The sequence below is a fragment of the Bipolaris oryzae genome, assembly GCF_000523455.1.
Source record: "Bipolaris oryzae ATCC 44560 unplaced genomic scaffold scaffold_45, whole genome shotgun sequence".
NCBI lineage: Eukaryota > Fungi > Ascomycota > Dothideomycetes > Pleosporales > Pleosporaceae > Bipolaris > Bipolaris oryzae.
The window spans coordinates 141,896-159,922 of NW_006911321.1; the positions used below are offsets into that span (position 1 = coordinate 141,896).

The following is an 18,027-nucleotide window of genomic DNA, read 5'->3' on the forward strand; positions in this document are numbered from 1 at the left end:
AGTAAAAGAGGGTATGAAAAGGAAAGAGGGCAGGCGGCGGATCGCAAGTCGGAGATGTAGGTTGTTGTGGTCGGGGGGGGGGAGCCACCACACGAATGACAGCCAGCCACTGGCGCCTTCTCGCTATGCCAGGAAAAAAAGAGCAATAGCAAGCGGACGAGGGCTTTTGCGAGCAGATGGATTTAGATGCCTGATTCAAAACACGCCAGATTCTGAGGTGCATTATCGGGCTTATGCGATGATGCGCTCCCGTTGGCTGGCGGGGCCATCCACCAGAGAGGAGACTTCAGCTCCTTCATTTCCTCAGCCGTGCTCTCTCCATGACGGCAGACTATTGCCCTCGGGGGCATATGAGGCCATCGATGCCGCTAGCACTTACCTTAGAAGTGGCACCACGGATAGTTTGGGTCGCGCAGCAGCGGACGGGCCTGGTTCGTGTGCGAGTGCAAGAGAACGAGAAAGGGTGCGCATAGGGTTCAAAGAAGCCAAGCCATGGGCATGTTGTCCGCGGGAGGAGCTGAAAAGGTACGGTAAGTAGATCGCATCTCGCGAGATCCCAGGCTCCCCTGTCGTCGCTGGCCAACAGCATTCCAGATGCGATTCAAGGGAGCGCGCGGTTATGCTGGGGGCCGCCACACAGCGACGCTTAACTCGCGGGCCCCTGACACGATCGTCTCCTACGGACCAAGCGACCCACTCACAGCAGGTCGAGCGTCCACGAGGCGTTGCAACAGCGTGGTCGTCGGGTTTCTGGTCCTGGGCGTTGCTGAGGACACGGCATGGGTTATGTCGTGGGGGCTGTTTGCTTGCTTCTCTCCACCACGACCACCACCATTGGCATCACGGAGCCGGCTCCTCATACGGCTGCGACCCCGCTCCCGCCAACGGCGAGCCTCGCCCCAATCCCAAGGCCAGCCTAGACATGTAGGCAAAGCATATGGCCGTCACAAACGCCCGACAGTCAATAGTGTAGCGCTGGTTGCGGCACAGGTCTCACTGCTGGGCCGGGCATGGCCAGTCGTTAGCATCACCAGGCCGAGCTTCCCTTTGCATTGCATTGCGTTGCATACCTTGGAAGCGGAGCCTGTTACGTTGCCATGACGGCCATGAGAACCCTCGGTGCCGGCATCCATCAACCCTGTTTTGTTTGACTCTGCTATGCTGCAAACGCCCACATTCCGGGAACGGGTGCGCGCGTGTCATGCATAGCCTGTGTGTTGATTTGTTTTTTTTCTCTCTTTCGCACATGGACGAGTTTGGTACGCTGCAGGCACGTGGTCCACCTCACATCGTTCGTCCCTTGAACACATGTCAGTTGCATGCAGGGTCACTTGTCGAGCAAAGGTGTAAAAAGCAATAATGACGTGCCACGGCGGGCGTTGCCTAGCAATCTATATGACATTTGTAGCACATGGTTTCAAGCCCTGGTGCATTGACGGGTATATGCTTGACTGCATTTCCGATAATCGTCCGTCCGTGACAGGACTAGCCTCCCGAGTTTTACTGGAAACTCGTCTCCAGCAATGCCGGCTTGCGATCTTCAAGATCCAAAAGCATCTGTCCATAAAGTCCGTTCGCCCACGAGAACCATTGCCTTGACCAATCACTCGCGTTGAACGAGTTTACGCTTTCATGAATGAGCCCCAACCCGTCAGTGCTGCTAACGATTTGCCTCAACTCGTTTACAATCTCAGCATCGTCATTACTCGTCAGGATGCGTACAATAGATGCCATAGGCCACGCTTTACCTAATCCTACGTGTGGTCCGCCAATTGCGTTGATAACAGGCCCTCTCATGTAATAGGGGTTTGTTGCGCTGAGAAGCAACTTGCGCGTGTTGGCGTACGTCTCGTTATTGACCGGGTACTTGTAAAAGGGCGCAGAGAGAAGGCCCGGAATGTTAGCGTCGTCCATGATGGTGCGTCCACCATACCCGTCAACCTCAAACGCGTAGATTTTGCCGAAAGTCGGATGATCAACTGTCGCATGCTTTTCAATGCTATTGCGCAGTGACTCTGAGAGCGCAGACATTCTCTGCGCAAGCGCTTTGGTATTGGTGCCATTCAGCTTTCCCATAATCTCAGCAGTCGGCGCCAGGAACGAGCTAAACATCATGTTGGCAGGAATAAAGAGCTGGTAGATGGTAGAGTCGTCGCTAGGCCTAAATCCGCTCCGAATTAAGCCTGTACCATTGGCTACTGGATTTCCAATTCCATAGTTGGAAAACGTCTCGGTGGCTAGTACGTTTGAGCGCTGGAATGTATATGGACTTTCCAAAACAGCTCCGTCCGCACCATATGTAGGGAGCGTCATATCATCTGCTACATTGAGAAGGGATTCCACGGCCTGTACCCACTTAAATTTCCCAAAGAACTCAACGTCTCCTGTTGCCTGGTAGTAGTCGGCGGATATCTGCAAAAACGCTCCGAGCGAGTCGAGCTCATACTTGCATTCGAATACACTCTGATTGGAGTACGGAGGGAAAACTTTATCTGCATTCGCCCACTCGTTGCTGGCTGGAGGGATACCGCTTTCGGCAGGTGCCTGAAACGAGTTGCAATATGGAGATGTGAGCAGGTACCGCGCCTGCAAGTTGATGACACCGCGGTATAGACTTGCGATGGAATTGGCATCGCTGCTCGCGTTCAATAGCGGGAGGTAGCTCTGCATCTGGTTCGACGAATCGCGCAACCACATTGCATTGATGTCTCCAGTAATGACAAAAGTCAACTCCTCCTCTGCGTTGTCGGCAGCATATCCCTTCCACTTGATGGCCGTGTCGAGCGTATTGGGGTATGCATTCTGGAAAAGGCGGTATAGATCCGGATCCTTGATGACGTCCTTCATGCGGGTGATGAGGTCTTCAAGGCCTTGGGATTTAAAGGTTCGGCACTCTTCTGATGGCCGCTGGTAGGCAAGGCGGTACTTGCCTGAGCTTAGCGGCTCATGTACCTGTTTCGCGTAGTCGCTGTATTCTGGACATTGTGCTGAGACTAGCAAAGGCACGCTGGAAAGCGCACCGAGCAGCACTTGGTTGCGCATGTTGCAGTCAGGTAGCAAGACGGACTCACAGTATTAAGGAGGCGGAGTATGGAGCAAAGGCGCAACGAAGAGCAAGCGGGAGCCCGAAGCTGTACAATGATAGCCTACATGCACTTACATATGTACATAGCGACCTGGCCATGGTTGCATATTACCAGGATGTAACCCCCCCATATGTGCTTTGGCCACGCCGACGTCACTACGCTTATGGTCCGGATTGAAAGTGTCACCCGATAGGCAGAGATGGCAGATGGCACAAATGAAGAAGGTTCAAGACTACCGGTGGCTAGGAATCGGTGCATAGAACTCGTCAGATGACTAGATTGTGGGGAAGTAAGTGTCTGTATTGGTTCTTCCGGTTGCCAAAGCTGGGGTAGGGCAGCATTGGTTGGGACGATCGGCGGGGGGCGGTAGGCATGCCTGTCTTGGGCATGAGGTGACAAAGCTTGTCAAGCAGAAGAACATACTGTGGTGGTAGGGAAACGTTTTGTAGGTAACGTAGGGACACTAAAAACGATAGCCAGGCGCTTCTTTGGATGAATCCATCTCTAATCTATTAGAAAGAAACACCATGCTGTTCTGAATGAGTTCAACGGACAGTGAGCTCAACGGACGCTAAGCTATATGTAATATAGGTCTTACCGCCTCCCCCAGCCTGTGTTACCCCCAACCCATACCCAATTTTGGCCTAACACCAGAGTATAGCAGCGATGTAACTAAAATTTGGCATTGAGCATATGATAAACTCTTACACTTGCAAACGGGTTCATGATGTTCGGAAATGAGATTTACCTCTCGATACAAAGATACTCGGCAATTGAGGGGAGGCAACCGCAAGGCGTTAGCGTGAGGGGATCCCGGGCAACCTTGTAAGAACGCTTTCCTTTCCTTTTCATTGGGAGCTTTTTTGGATAGCCCAAGCTGCACTATTCCTCTTGATGTAACGACTATCCGATAGTCTATATGTTAGCCTAGAGGCTAGATCTTAAGTCAAGGCTGGGATGTGCGGAGTGCAAGTAGTAGATGGGTCGAGCTATGTCATACCACGTCGGACCAACTCCGGCTGCAGTCTCCGGGAGACCTTTGTGGGACTAGGGGGAACAATAGAGCAGAATTTTTTTTGAACTAACATACCAGTATATGTGCAAATCAGGTACGGAGCATCCACTTCCAGTGTAACATGGCGGCACAAAAAGATGACCCGAAAAGTGTAACCAAGGCCGGCCCGGTTATGAAGAACTACCGCAGGTGTAGTGTAACGTGTAGTCTCCGCAGAATCGATTCCGCACTTTGGTCTTGCCTCTTATTATACATTCAACGAGAGGGACACGTCTAGAAATTTGTGTTTTTCCTTGTTCGCAAAAAGTGGACGATTGTTGTTTTACTTTGCGAGCGAAATATTTGATAAATGCTGGTATACGCGACCATCTTCTAGCGCGTGATTCGGTAATTCCTCATCGCACTACAGGGACGCTTTGGAGAATTTCGCAACACCTAGAACATCTCGATACTCTATAGTGGACCTATGTGTCAGGCTGTTTGGGGTAAGGGAGATGTAGATAATCTGCAGGGTCTGCGTCCTACACGTGTAATGCTTGTTATTTTGGTCCAATGTTGGAAGCATCTGCAATGCGGTGGACCATGCAGCATGTTGTCTAACATGGCTGGCGGCCGGTAGCTGTCAGAGAGACTATGGAAGATGCGAGCAATCATGATAAGATTTTTCAATTCGAAGAAATATAGTTGAGATTTGATAAAGCTACGACTACACTCTGATGCTCCTCAAATTGCTTTGAAGAGCATGCAAGGATCCGGTGGACCTGTGTCAAAACCCGAACATCTCGTTTCCACTTGCAAGGAATATGGAAAAGATCGGGGTTTATCGAATAATAACTGTTCAATGACAAGTTGAACTAACATTAGAATGGCTAGTGCTGCTAGAGCAACGGACACGTGGAGGTGTGGGTCATTGTAATGCACTTCACCATGCTAGTTGTAGCCAAGGCAAGGGGCATCCCTATAGTTTGACGACCTACAAGCGAACATCACCACAACTGCAGCATAATTACAAGAAAAGAAAAATCCGACCTGGATTGCATGGCCCGATGATGTAATCGGGCTGAAGTTGAAACTCCTACAACACTCAGTCGCGGTTTCTATATACCACCACCACATCCCCACTTCATGGTCCGTCGCTCGAGGAGGAGCGTCCGCATCTGTATTCGGGTGAGCTCTTCCCCCTAGGACCTAAAACACTATCGTAACCGCTCGTGAAAACCTTAATCACATTGGTCGGCAGCATCGCACTTGCTTCTCCGCGGCTGATACTCGAACAGTGCGAAAAGCAGGGCAAACCCGCAGACTCGATGCAGATTCTTGTATCGAGTCCGTACTACCTTTTATTCGTACTGGAAGGTGCGTGTAAGCACCGAAAATTTCTCGAAATAATCACATTCCGTGCGCCTTCGGGTCGTAGCATCGTGCATTCTTGGTCGTGTTTGAATGTTTGGCCAGGATGGCTGTTACGATGGCATATGGTGATGACATCGTATCTTATCTGACTGCATCACTGTGCAGAAAGTTGCTTTGTTTGTGCATCATCCATAAGTGGTGTTGCTGGCGCTACTAGGGTCAGCATGGGGACATGATGAAAGGTGAAAGTGGACAGGGCTCACCTTGGGCTCATAGGTGCATGGGCATGTTGTTGTTGTGAATAGTTTACGCCCTTCATCATTCCAAATTGGGGAAGTTTGGACCAGTTGCGCTCTCTGACTTCGCGCATGTAGGCATCTTGCTCGGGCGAGCGGTTGTAAAGAGAAGCCTCGGAATCAGGGTCTTTGCCATAGAATCGAAAAATGGCAAAGCCGCAGCATACAAGGCCACCAGCGCCGAGGATGACGAGGAAGATGATGAGAGCAGGGGCGAGTTGGAAGCCCATGTTGTCTCTCTTTTGGAGGATAGTAGAGGGTGGGGCGAATGGAGGCATGATGATGATGGTTGTGGTGTAGTGCAAGTGGGCTAGTGTAATAGCGGGGTACAGTAGATGCAAAGTAGTCGATGGTCGGGGCTGGGGGAGCGATTGAAATTATGACGAGGAGAGGACAGTGAGTGAATGAAAAAGAGAGTGTTTGGATGAAAGATGTTTTGTGAATGGCGACGGCCTGGTGGGGCGGAAGTGCCGGAAGATGCTGGAGGGTGCGAATGGACGAAAGCGAGGGAGCCAATCGTATTATGCTTACGATTACCGAACACGATGATGAGGTGATGTGGCCACCGTCACACCAAGCCAGCAAGAACAATAGAGAAGCCGTGGAGAGTGAGTAGTGGGAGGGATGGATGCCTTGGCACAGTCTGCTTTGGGTGCCTTGGTGTAGCTATATACTCGAGCCCGTCGTCCGCGCTGACAGCTGCGCCCGCCTGCTTGCTCAACCTCTTGTCTTGTCGATGCTGCAAGCTTTTCTTGCCAAACCGCCGTACGTCGTATGTAATGGGCTGCGTCGGCCTCGAAGTCTTAGGTCGTGTCGATCGCCTCCCATTGGCTGGGCCCGGGTTTCGCCCGCCGCAACTGGCTTATCCTTCCCCACCCGGTCGACGTTGAGATGCGTCGTCCGAAGCTGTTGGCGTCCCAAGAACGCGTAATTCACCCACCCTCCTTCACACCACCACCCCAGGCCGGCTTACTATGGAACATACAAATAACACTCGCACGGAGCAAAACCGTCCCCGGACACTCATCACGCCCAGCCCGTAGTACTCTCGGCCGAGGCGCAGTCTGCCTTAACCATCCGGCAGCCCTTCTGCTGTGAAGCCTTGCGAGTCCTGCCGATTGCTCGGTCTCACCCTCTCCTTTTCTTTTTCCCCCAGGTCCGCCTGTTCTCATTGTCGCTGATTGGGCTTGCCGGTGGTTCTGCTGTTCGTCCGCCTCAGTGGCTTTCTTGGGTCCGCCCTGGCATGACGCGTCATCCCCACCACATTTTTCACTCTCTCCGAGCTTCAAAAATAGCTGCCGCCCACCACCAGCATAAACATTCTCGAACCCGCTGTTGACCGCGCATACCAGCCATCGCTCCACTCCCCGGCCTCCAAAATGACGATGCGACACGAAATGACGCAACCAATTGCCCGTGACGCTCCCGATGCGTGTCGTTCGTCGATCGCGGGTATCGGTCAGCACTCACCCGCGCGGTCCTAGCGCGTTCATATGCAACTTATTCTCTGCCTGTCCCGTCGTTGTGCTTGCTATCAACCTCCAAGTATCTAGTAGTAGCCGCGTCCTAGGCGTTGCGACATGACACGATATCATATGACCCCCACAACCTGTCCACACCCTGTGTTTGCGGTACCGAAGAGCACCATGCTTTTTTGTGCAGGCAGGTACCAGCTGTTGAGCACACTGGATCCATGGCCCTACACAATCCTTCTCTTGTCATATCGCCATTTCAGCACATGGTGCAGCTGCTGAGACCAAACTTCTTCAACCTTGACTTTGCCGATGCAAGACTGTTATTTGCCCACTTGATACATGATACCCTTGGCGCCGAACGAGAGTATGTCCGTTCATACATGCACATGTATGTACGTAGTAGGTCCGTCATTTCAGGGCTGATACAAAGCACGTGCGGAAGCTACTCTTTGTGTGGATCCAAAGGCTGCGTACTGAACATGGGGACAAATAGGAGCTCAATCGCCCTACTACTCACTCATCGGAACCAGCGACACCTTTGTAATAAATACTTCGCCAACAACCACGTAGTCATTTTCCATTTGCTATATTTGTGGTTCTTACCTATAGCAAGAGAGAAAAATGTGGATACCAACGTTTGGAAACACGACGTTACTACGGCGCGTTCTGGGCTCTTGGACTTAATCTGCAGCATTTCGCGTTACAAGGCAGCCATCCAATCAACGCAAAAGACTTGCCCAGCAGAGCAGAGGATAGCGCTGAAAGCTTCTCAAAACTTCTCAAAAAGCCTTTGGGAGCGTTGGCGGCATGCGGCCTGCGATGTTTTTAAGCTGCGAAGTTCCCAGGCAACATAACTACCCAACACCATACACATGCATCAACCACAGCTACCTTTGGACACGTCAAACTATACGAATACTTACTTCCGAGACAAAGCTGCAATGTCAGTGTTTTGAATCATGAACCTAGAACTCATAACAGCCTTCTTCAAGTCCGACGCTACGAGAAATTCGCCGAACACAGTGTGCCATTTCGGGCAGAAGGTGCTTGACGTCAAGATTCCTAATTCAGACCCTCCCCAATCTGTTTGCCTTGGGGTTGTTTCGACCATCTGCAGGCTCAGCCTCGTGGCACTTTGATGTTGTGCGAATGTGGTTGAAGTTCGGTTCAGCGGTCCGCGCCTCTAATCTATTCAAATTAACCTCTACAAGGATCCACACGCTATCGGACATAACGTGCTAGCACGAAAACCATTCAAGATCATCGTGCTAATGCTGCGAGAAATACCTTCCATGCTCGTGGATTAGAATCTTACTGCATGCCGGGGAACGGTAGTGCAACAGCTGACTGCCGTGCATCGGCTGTTGACATCAGAGATGGTTTTCTGCGGTTGTACTGAAAGTGACGGATTGCGACTGTTGACCACCAGCGCAACCATTGACCACGGGTTTGGCCGTGAGTCTACCGAGACGGATTGTAAATTCATGCGGCCAAGATCCTTCCGTGGATGGCCCGAAAGCGTTTCCACTGTTTGAACTCATGGAAATGGCATGTTCCACTATAGACTCAATGAGGCTGCCATATGGCTGGTGACCTCGCGAGTAGGCGCCATGCCCCTAGCCGAGAATATATTGCCTAGCACCAACGTGTAGGAGAATATTGCACCAGCGATATTAATTCAGGCCCCGTTTTTACACACCTGGCCTATCACAGCGATAAAGCCCAGTCACAGGACTGGAATCTCAACGTTCAACCACGTTCTAAGAGCGTGGCGACAAGGGGGACCTTTCCACAACCGGATGGCCCACAATTCAGAAGCCGGGGAGACAGGTACTTCGAAATGAATCTTTTGATTGCAAGGCGTACGGGAAACCTGGTCGAAGGTAGGTAGAGGCGTTGAAAGAATGACGCTAGAAGAATGGCGACGAGTATATGAAGAAGAAGGAATCCAGCCTCAAGGTCTTGCTCATCAGAGACTTCCCAGCAACAGCCTCTTCACTTCCACTCTCTTCTCTACATCGTTTGAAACGATCGTTTTCACTCCACCTTATCAAACATCATCACCATGCTCTCCCTCCTCGTTCTTCTTGCGCCCCTTGTGGCAGCCCACGGTCACGTTGACAAGGTCCTCGCCGATGGCAAGGAATACCAGGGTTGGAACGCTGCTCTCAAGTACCAGAACCCAATTCCTGCCACTGTTGGCTGGCAAGCCGACAACCTCGACAACGGCTTCGTCTCTCCCGATGCCTTTGGTACCTCTGCCATTGTCTGCCACAAGCAGGGCAAGAGCAACGGTGCCTACGTAACCGTCAAGCCAGGCAGCAAGGTCACCTTCAAGTGGGATACCTGGCCAGTCAGCCACGTCGGTCCTGTCCAAGAGTACATTGCTCCTTGCAACGGCGACTGTGGCTCCGTCGACCCTTCCAGCCTTCAGTGGACCAAGATTTCATCCAAGGCCTGGAAGTCGGGCAGCAACCCCGGCAAGTGGGCTACTGATGACCTGATTGCCAACAACTTCTCCTGGGACATTACCTTCCCCAACGTTGCCCCCGGCAACTACGTCGTTCGCCACGAGATCATCGCACTGCACGCGGCCGGCCAGACCAACGGCGCCCAGTCATACCCCCAGTGCATCAACTTCAAGGTTGAGGGCTCTGGAACCGCAAAGCTCAGCGGTGGCACTCCCGCTACCAGCTTCTACACTGTAAGATTCGACATGCCCTTCGCCCGGTTGACATATCAGAGACACTGCTAACACAAGATAATAGGCCAACGACCCTGGTATCAAGTTCAACGTCTTCACTTCCTTCTCCAGCTACCCCGTTCCCGGCCCTGCCGTCAAGTCTCTGACCAAGAGGCACGCCAAGGACCTCAAGTACTAGACCGCCTCTCTATGCAGTTGCAGGAGAAAAAACAAAGCCACTGCATAACCTGCGTCGCGAGTTGATTGAAGGGCAAGCCGGATAAAGTCACCGTAGCGTGGAGCTATCCCAATCGCTTAAGTCCTCGTGGAGAACGCCCAACTCCCTGTCTTTGTCTTCACCTTCTTTTTTAAAAGACAAAAACTACTGTAAATAACGAATACTTTTGGAGGAGAGAGGAAAGCCGATTCTTGTACATATTACTTTAGGCATAGACATGAAATACCACATATCGCATGTTTGCATCGATTTTTTACCATTTCCCACCCCCTTTTTTTTTGCTTTTCCCTTTTTACCCGAAACAATTTAACACTACACTTAAGACAACGTCATGGCATAACTGTGGGGTTTGACACGACGCCGAGCACGAAGCAAGGAAAATCCTCATACGCGCGACATTCACAGCAGAAGAATATGAAACAAAGGCACCGCGTATGTGCTTTGGCTCCTCGGAGAAAATTTCTCTTCCCTCGTTCTTCCAGCATCTTCGATCTCCTTGCGCTAATGGTGCGTACGTCGTAAGTACGTGTGTTCTTGCCGTCTAGCCAAACGTGAAACTTGCCCCCTCCCCCTCCCCTCTTTCTCTCCGCTTTTTTTTTACCCGCTGTACCTACGCTACTGTCTCGAAGCTCTTCGGTGGACATTGTCGGCTCTTTTGTTCTTTTCTTCCCCACTTTCTCGTGCGCAGCGTTCGCGCGATCTTGTATATATCCTTGCTTCTTAGTATGCGTATGATATACGCGCGATGCGTGTGCGATGCCCCCTCCGAGTGGAAGGGCATATGTGAGGATGTGTGCATATGCGCGTGCGTGAATTTCTTGGCTGCGGGGTGAATGGGGGTCTGGATTTGGCTGGGTCTTTGTGCATGGGGTGTGGTGGTGATGGTGATGGTGCAGTGTGTGGCATGCTGGTTGGTGATTGGTTAGTGGCTCTGGCGGAGTGCATGTCTCTGTAATCTGGGGTTTGGATTCATCTGCCGGTGGAATAAGAGAGAAGCGTTATGGAAGTAAGTATCCTGGACACGCTAAGCTAGTTTCTACTGGTTGCTCTTGGTCTAGTTCTTCTTTGTGGAGATGCAGCTGTTGGATGATTTCCTTCATATTGTGTAGACTGCTCATACAGTGTTGAACGCATTTTTTGTCTGCTGACGCCCTTGGCGTGCTTACAAATTCCTAGACTTCTTGAAATATATCGCACATCGCATATCTATGTTCTCGTTCATACTAGTTATACTACCCTCTCTTTCATGGGGTAGTTTTTTGACATTGGATCATTTTCGCTGATATCGCTGTTTTGTAGGAGAGCACGTTTTGATGACTACACGTGATCGTTTCTGAAGAAGGGATCATAAGAACATATACAATAAAGGCATACACATGACATCTTCTAGTCATGTGACCTTCGTATTCGACGGAGCGCCACGGAGGCCTCGAGGCTCACTTACTTCGAGGAGCCTGGAAGCGGATGCTCTAGACTAGTAGGCAGTTTGGTATTGAGTGCGACAAGAAGAGTCTGCAAGATAGCTCTGTTCCTCCACAGTTTGCTCGGTTTTAGTTCTACTCTTCGAACTCCGTCTTTACTATGCGCTTATTTTTGCTAATAGAATTTGCTTGTCCCTTCTTCTCTCGTACTACATGAGATGCAATACGTCGTTGAAATTTCATAGTCTCTCTGCTCTGCCATCCAATGTGTCCATTCAACGACCCGTAGAACCTTCTTCGTAGTGCGGCAATCCTGCGAACTCAAGTTCCAGCTTGTGGCGTTCCGGGGTTCTCGACACATGGCCCGTGCACGCTTACTCAAGCAAAGCCAAAGTGACCTTTGCTATCCCTCATCACAACACGCCTCCCTCACTACACGCCCACTCCAAGCCGCACGACACACGACACCACTATGACTTCGTCCATTTTCTATAAATTCAAAAATTCCAGAGACAGTGAGCGCATAATCTTCAATGGCACCGATCTGAGCGTCTTCGAACTGAAGAAGGAGATCATCAGCGCGAGCGGCCTGGGCGATGGAACCGACTTCAACCTTCACATCTTCCCGCAAGATGATCCAGCTTCAGAATACAAGGATGATACTACACTGATACCACGATCCTCCACCGTAATCGCGATACGGCGCCCTGCTCCGAAGGGACAAGGCAGGGCAGCACGCTATGTCACAGGCAAGGCGCCGTCACGCGCAATCACTACACAAACCAAGCCTGCGGCCCCTCTACCTCAAGCGAACAATGCCACACCAGAAGATGCCGAGGCAGCTTTCTTGGCAGAGTCAGCCATGGCTTGGGATGCCCAGAAAGAGGCTCTTTCACACGCGAAGCCGGTCTATCGCAAGAACAACACCAAGAATGTGGTCGTCCCGTCGCACCCACCACCACCGGGTTACGTCTGCCGCCGCTGTAACATCAAAGGCCACTGGATACAGGCCTGCCCCACCAACGACGACCCCGACTTTAAACCCGCTTTTCAAGCCAAGCGCACCACTGGTATACCACAGTCCTTCCTGAAGAAGGTTGAGAAGCCTGTCGATGAGGAAGCTGCAAAGGGCATTATGCTCAACGCAGATGGAGAATATGTACAGGTTATGACAGATACAAAGGCTTGGGACAAGTTTCAAGAGAAGACAAATGCATCACGTGCGCGCGCAGCGAGTGCTGATGCCGCCAGCAAGGAGCTCCGCGAACGTGGACTTGAATGCCCAATCGACAACCAAAGATTTGTTGACCCTGTCAAGACTCCATGTTGTGGTAAGACATACTGCCGTGAGTGCATCGACAATGCGCTTGCAGATGGTGATTTAGTTTGCCCCAACTGTGCAAAGGAGGATGTTTTGATGGATGATCTCATTGCCGACGATGATATGGTCAAGTCTCTCAAGGCATACGACGCAGAGAAGGCAGCAGAGAAGGAGAAGGCAGCAAAGGCAGCAGTTGCTTCAACAAATGAATCAGTTTCTCAATCCCATGCTACTGACAACGCTAATTCTCCCGTCGCAAATGACACTACAAATACTACTAGTGCCACTAGTGCTTCTGTTGCGGCAGTGGCGGACGAAGTCTCCGATACTGACTCTACTTCTTCTAAAAAGCGCAAAGAGCCGCCGACAGATATCAAGCCACCAACCGCACCAAAAGCAATGCGTCAAGCAGCCGACCCCGCGTCGAAGATGGAACAGGAATTTATTCAGCAAATGGAAATGCTCAAAAACGCACCAATGGAGCCAATGGGCATGCCAATGAACATGCCGATGCCTATGCCGATGCCAATGCCAATGCCCATGCAGATGCCAAACCAAATGGGCTTCCAAAATGGCTACCAGATGGGGTTTCCACAGCAACACCAACAACAAGGGCCGCAACAAGGGTGGTTTCCCCAGCAGAACTTTGGGTATGGTCAACAGCAACAGTATGGTCAGCAGTTCGGCCAGCAACAGCAGTATGGATGGGGTGGAGGACAAATGCAAGGGCAATGGGGCGGTGCGCAGGGACAGCAGGATAATGATGCATATGATAGGCAACCAGTTAATCCTCGAGGTCGCAATCGCAGATCTCGTGCTCCAGATTATCGCTACCTGTGAGCGTTTTCTTGGTATCATGCAGTGTTTTTGTGGACATTCATCAATTGGGAATGCTGGGCTTTGCATACCCATTTCCGTTACATATATTTCAATCACGGTGGGAGGAAACAGCGGGTCTTTACGGTATTGGGGGTGGTGATCGTTGTCTTCGGCGTTTGGTGGGCCACTATTATCCAACACGATTGTCACTGGGCTTGGACAGCTCATGTGCCTGAGTGAATGACTTTATTGTTATTCGTAAAACGGACTATGAATCAATGCTTACTCGGATTATTGTACATAAATTGCTGTTTGTAAAGGAATTAGACATGTTTTTTCATGATAACTTGCTGAGTGTGATGCTGGAACGTGTGCAATGTGAGACAAAGGCAAGTTCACCGCTCAGTTTGCGGCAACGGAAGCTGTTTGTTTTTGACGCGATTCCGATAGGATCATCGTATCTCCGAACTGCTCTTTGCAGCTTTGGTAGAATAAACAAAAAATCACCCCCGAACGTTGCTAGGGACGGGGACTGGCAACGCGCGGGGCCGAATCTACGGAAAAGGCGGATGAGACCAAAAGAGGAACTTGAACTCCGGGATTATCAACGAACCACATGCAATCTCACAATAGTCTGGCACATAATAGGTTAACAAGAAATATTGGGTCTCCCCTAGTCCTTATTACTTACTCACAACATACTCTTTCTTGACTAAATGACTATTGCATTAGACAGCAAGATATCATTATTGCGCGTGGGAAAGCTAACTTTTCTTCAGACTCAAATGGCCCTGAACATTAGTTTGATTGTTTCTTCCCGAACTAGGTACCTACACACACATCTTCAGTGTTTATCTGGATGGTAGGAAATATATATTACCGTAGTAGTTTGCAGCCAATCACAAACGGATGCAACCCCTCCATCCCCGCAGTCTCGCGACTGCCACTGCCACTGTCTGACATACATTTCGTATTTCACGTATAACTATATATCATGTCGCTTCGGTCAGCCTTTTATTCTTTTGCGCCTGAGAATTAGAGTATCCATATAAAAGTGAACGTGGCGTTGGAAACATTTAACCCTCAAGCCTTCCAACTCCCACACCAAATGGCGGAAGCAACGCCGTTTGTACGACCATATGACCCATCCCGTGACTTCCAGCATGGCATGCACGTGGTATATATACATTCGCAACAACCAACTCACCCACTGACATGTACTAACAGCACTACTCCTGCAGTACCTCTCAACCATCGACCCAGTTCTCGACTGGGAACCCGCACGCACCATAGGCTCGCACCTATGGTACAGACCCTATGTCTCCCTGACACCAGAAACATGTTTCGTGCTTGACGACGGCAACGGGCGCGTAGTCGGTTACTGCATCGGCACAGCAGACACGCTATCTTTTGCGGCGCGCTGGCGCGAAGAGTTTGCTCCAGGTGTAGACCGCACGCTTGTTCCTCCTCCTGATGTACACGTTGATGGTGACGATGACGTTGCGTCGCCCATGGAAAAAGAAGATATTAGGTATTTTCGGAAAGCGGTGTATGAGGCTGATTGTAGTATGTTGCAGCCGTGGCCAGAGGTTTTACGCCAGTACCCGGCGCATATTCATATTGATATATTGAAGGAGTATCAGCGGAAGGGGTGGGGGACTGTGCTGATGAAGAGCTTCTTTGATAAGGCTAGGGAGCTGGGGTCGAATGGGGTGCATTTGGATATGGTGCAGTCGAATGTAAAGGCTCGGGCGTTTTACGAACGTATCGGGTTTAGTCTTTGCCAGCAGGTGTTGGATGGAGGAGAGAGTGGCGGGCCTGGTGTGAATGGTATCGTGGTGACTTTGGTCAAGAATCTTTAAGGTTAAGGGATACAATTGAATGTTATTGATGACGCATACACACCTACCCTTTTCCTTCTCCGTGATCGCTGTTACCGTCTTTGCTGGCATAGTTATTCAATGGTACATGATGAGTTGGATACAAATAATGTCCTCTGACAGCAAGACAACAGTACTTTATGAGTAACGTGGTTAATAACACATCGTTGGCCATCTATTATATTAACCTCCCGATGAAATGCACGGATTTCCTCTAATCTCATACTACGCATTCTTTCCATCTCTGAGCGGATGTCATTTCCGTACATACATATCTCCACACCACGTGCAGAGTAGCCTGCTACGGCATTACCTTTTATAAATTGGCTACATACACTCAACAACAAACATCATCATCTAGCAATACTCTAGCCACTGACACTGCACAGGGTCAGACCTCAAATTCAGCGGAGCGGTTCATTGCCTTCCCGCTAAGTTCCGCAAGCAAGAAAGCCTACCCAACCGTTTTCACTCTCCCCCACATCGGCCGGGAACTACGTCCACAAGAACCCATTCACGCACGAAACTTATCAAGAGCTGAGTCTTCTATCACCAAGAACAACAACTACAGCCTCTACACTGACGGTTCCTCGGTAACCAGCACAAACACCGACGTAAACCCGGAATACAGCATCTCCACTCTCCTCCAAAAACTAACCACATTCTTCATAAACTTCTTTCCCCGCTCCCACACGACCAGTGTCCCCAACCACCCCGGCACTCCCTCAAACCACCCCCATGAACCCCCTTTCCCCCCTTTCCTCCTCCCCTACACCCCCGCACCCTCGCCATACCCATCCTCTCTTTGCTCCTCCAGCTCCGAAAGCGATAAAGACCCCACCCGCCAAAAACAGAAGCAAAAGCTCAAGCGAAAAAGGTGCTGGGTAGGTCGCCCCCGAGGCGCGGTTTTACGGCCGAGAGATCGATATTACGCACGCGGACTGTGCGATAAACATGGGAATGAAGTGCTGTTTTTGGAGAATATGCGGATTCATTGCGGGAAGAAGGGGGAGCAGGGGGAGAGGTGGTATGCATGGAGGTGTGGGTGAGAGAGTTTGTGAGGGGGCGGATATGGATGTGGATGTAGAGTGGTAGGTATGGGTTTGAGAGAGATGGATGGGAAGGAAGAAAGATGTGGGAAATGGTTAAAAAGGGTGACGAGGAAGAATTACAATGCTCCATGTTTGAGTGGTAATCGATTCTATTTCTTCTTTTGCTTTTCATCGATTGATGCATATGTACCTGTGATGAAATAACTGCAGTGCCAGAATGTATTTTTCTTTCTTTCTTTCTTTCTTTCTTTCTTTCTTTCCTACAACAGCGATTTCCCCTTTTGCCTGAACGTCTTTTTTTTTGAATTCTTGCTATTACATGTTTTGATTCCTACTACCCAAGGTGTTAGCCGCGCCCCAACTTAAAAAAAAGATTACACGGCGTTGCGGTCGCTGCCGAAGAATTCATCTATTGTGAGGGTTTTTTTCTTTTTTTAAAAAAAGAGTCGACCTTCGAGAAGGGCAAAAGCGAAAGGTCAGTAATACCCTTATCCTTGTTAGGAGAAGGCTCTCTTATCGGATTTATGCTTATGAATGAGCTCAGTAGACTAGATGTCGTAGTGAAGACTGAGCTGGAACATGAATTTCCGGTTTCGCCTAGAGAGGAGAAAACATCGGGCAACATCAGCACTAGCTGTTCATTACGTTATACATAAGTATGTAAGCGCTAGTTAATAAAAACGGTACGATGTCTGGATAAGCTCTTACTCTTGTTAGGACTAAAGATGTCTTGGATTGAAGTTGGCGGTTAGCTATAGTGACATCAGGCTTTCTAGGTTTGCCTTGGAGTTAAAGGTGAGGGCACAACGCTGTAGTACGGTACAGTACTTACCGTAAGTAAGCTTTGGGCCGGTTAAAATACGGGAAGAGGAAGGGTGCACGCTAGCCTTTGCCTGTGGTCACTTGCTTAATCTCTGTGGTGCTATTTCTGGGACTGCAATTGGAAATCAGATCCACTTTGTAAGATGGGGGTGGGACGTTGGATACGAATGATGTGAACGAGACTCTCTCTAGGCTCTCTAGGATTTCCAAGGGCTCTGGGTATAAGAAGAACTACTTAATCACGTTACGTGCATTTCTATAAACCGTTCATCCGATCACATGTCTTCTACATTATACTTAGATAGCTTTGTGTTAACGCGTCTGCTAATACCAACGTACTACTTCGTGCTTATGTAGCACAGGTAACTGGCGCTTACTTAACAGGGGTAATTGTGCTTGTGCTGAATAGATTTATGTAATGAGGTGAGGACTAAACGCGATTGTGATTACATTTGGATCCAGGCCTTCTTAATACGTTTAAGCAACCGTACCAGACGAGCGGAAGGTGAATATGGCAGTTCCGAGGGTTCATATCTTAGTGTAGCAAGCCAAAAGTTGCTAGGTAA

General features: G+C 50.0%; 7 protein-coding genes across 7 annotated transcripts; 5 read left to right on the forward strand and 2 right to left on the reverse strand.

Moving 5' to 3' along the window:
- Nucleotides 1–1,500: 1,500 nt before the first annotated feature.
- COCMIDRAFT_92277 (glycoside hydrolase family 125 protein) lies at nt 1,501–3,042 on the reverse strand (the record flags this gene model as incomplete). Its single annotated transcript, XM_007688673.1, has 1 exon — nt 1,501–3,042. One exon carries the CDS (start codon nt 3,040–3,042, stop codon nt 1,501–1,503), a length of 1,542 nt encoding a protein of 513 aa, XP_007686863.1.
- Nucleotides 3,043–5,639: 2,597 nt separating this feature from the next.
- On the reverse strand, nt 5,640–6,028 carry COCMIDRAFT_92284 (uncharacterized protein; the record flags this gene model as incomplete). Its single annotated transcript, XM_007688674.1, has 2 exons — nt 5,640–5,664; nt 5,718–6,028. 2 exons carry the CDS (start codon nt 6,026–6,028, stop codon nt 5,640–5,642), a joined length of 336 nt encoding a protein of 111 aa, XP_007686864.1.
- Nucleotides 6,029–8,568: 2,540 nt separating this feature from the next.
- On the forward strand, nt 8,569–8,760 carry COCMIDRAFT_92268 (uncharacterized protein; the record flags this gene model as incomplete). Its single annotated transcript, XM_007688675.1, has 1 exon — nt 8,569–8,760. A coding segment is annotated over one exon (192 nt), but the record flags the coding sequence as incomplete, so codon positions are not given.
- A 530-nt stretch (nt 8,761–9,290) lies between these two features.
- On the forward strand, nt 9,291–10,107 carry COCMIDRAFT_25375 (lytic polysaccharide monooxygenase; the record flags this gene model as incomplete). The annotated part of the gene is made up of 2 exons (XM_007688633.1): nt 9,291–9,929; nt 9,994–10,107. The coding sequence occupies 2 exons, from the start codon at nt 9,291–9,293 to the stop codon at nt 10,105–10,107; spliced, it is 753 nt and encodes a 250-aa protein (XP_007686823.1).
- Nucleotides 10,108–12,039: 1,932 nt separating this feature from the next.
- COCMIDRAFT_35772 (uncharacterized protein) lies at nt 12,040–13,728 on the forward strand (the record flags this gene model as incomplete). Its single annotated transcript, XM_007688646.1, has 1 exon — nt 12,040–13,728. One exon carries the CDS (start codon nt 12,040–12,042, stop codon nt 13,726–13,728), a length of 1,689 nt encoding a protein of 562 aa, XP_007686836.1.
- A 1,087-nt stretch (nt 13,729–14,815) lies between these two features.
- On the forward strand, nt 14,816–15,569 carry COCMIDRAFT_92358 (uncharacterized protein; the record flags this gene model as incomplete). Its single annotated transcript, XM_007688676.1, has 2 exons — nt 14,816–14,884; nt 14,949–15,569. The coding sequence occupies 2 exons, from the start codon at nt 14,816–14,818 to the stop codon at nt 15,567–15,569; spliced, it is 690 nt and encodes a 229-aa protein (XP_007686866.1).
- Nucleotides 15,570–15,786: 217 nt separating this feature from the next.
- Nucleotides 15,787–16,636, forward strand: COCMIDRAFT_35774 (uncharacterized protein; the record flags this gene model as incomplete). Its single annotated transcript, XM_007688647.1, has 2 exons — nt 15,787–15,850; nt 15,885–16,636. The coding sequence occupies 2 exons, from the start codon at nt 15,787–15,789 to the stop codon at nt 16,634–16,636; spliced, it is 816 nt and encodes a 271-aa protein (XP_007686837.1).
- Between the last annotated feature and the right edge of the window lie 1,391 nt (nt 16,637–18,027).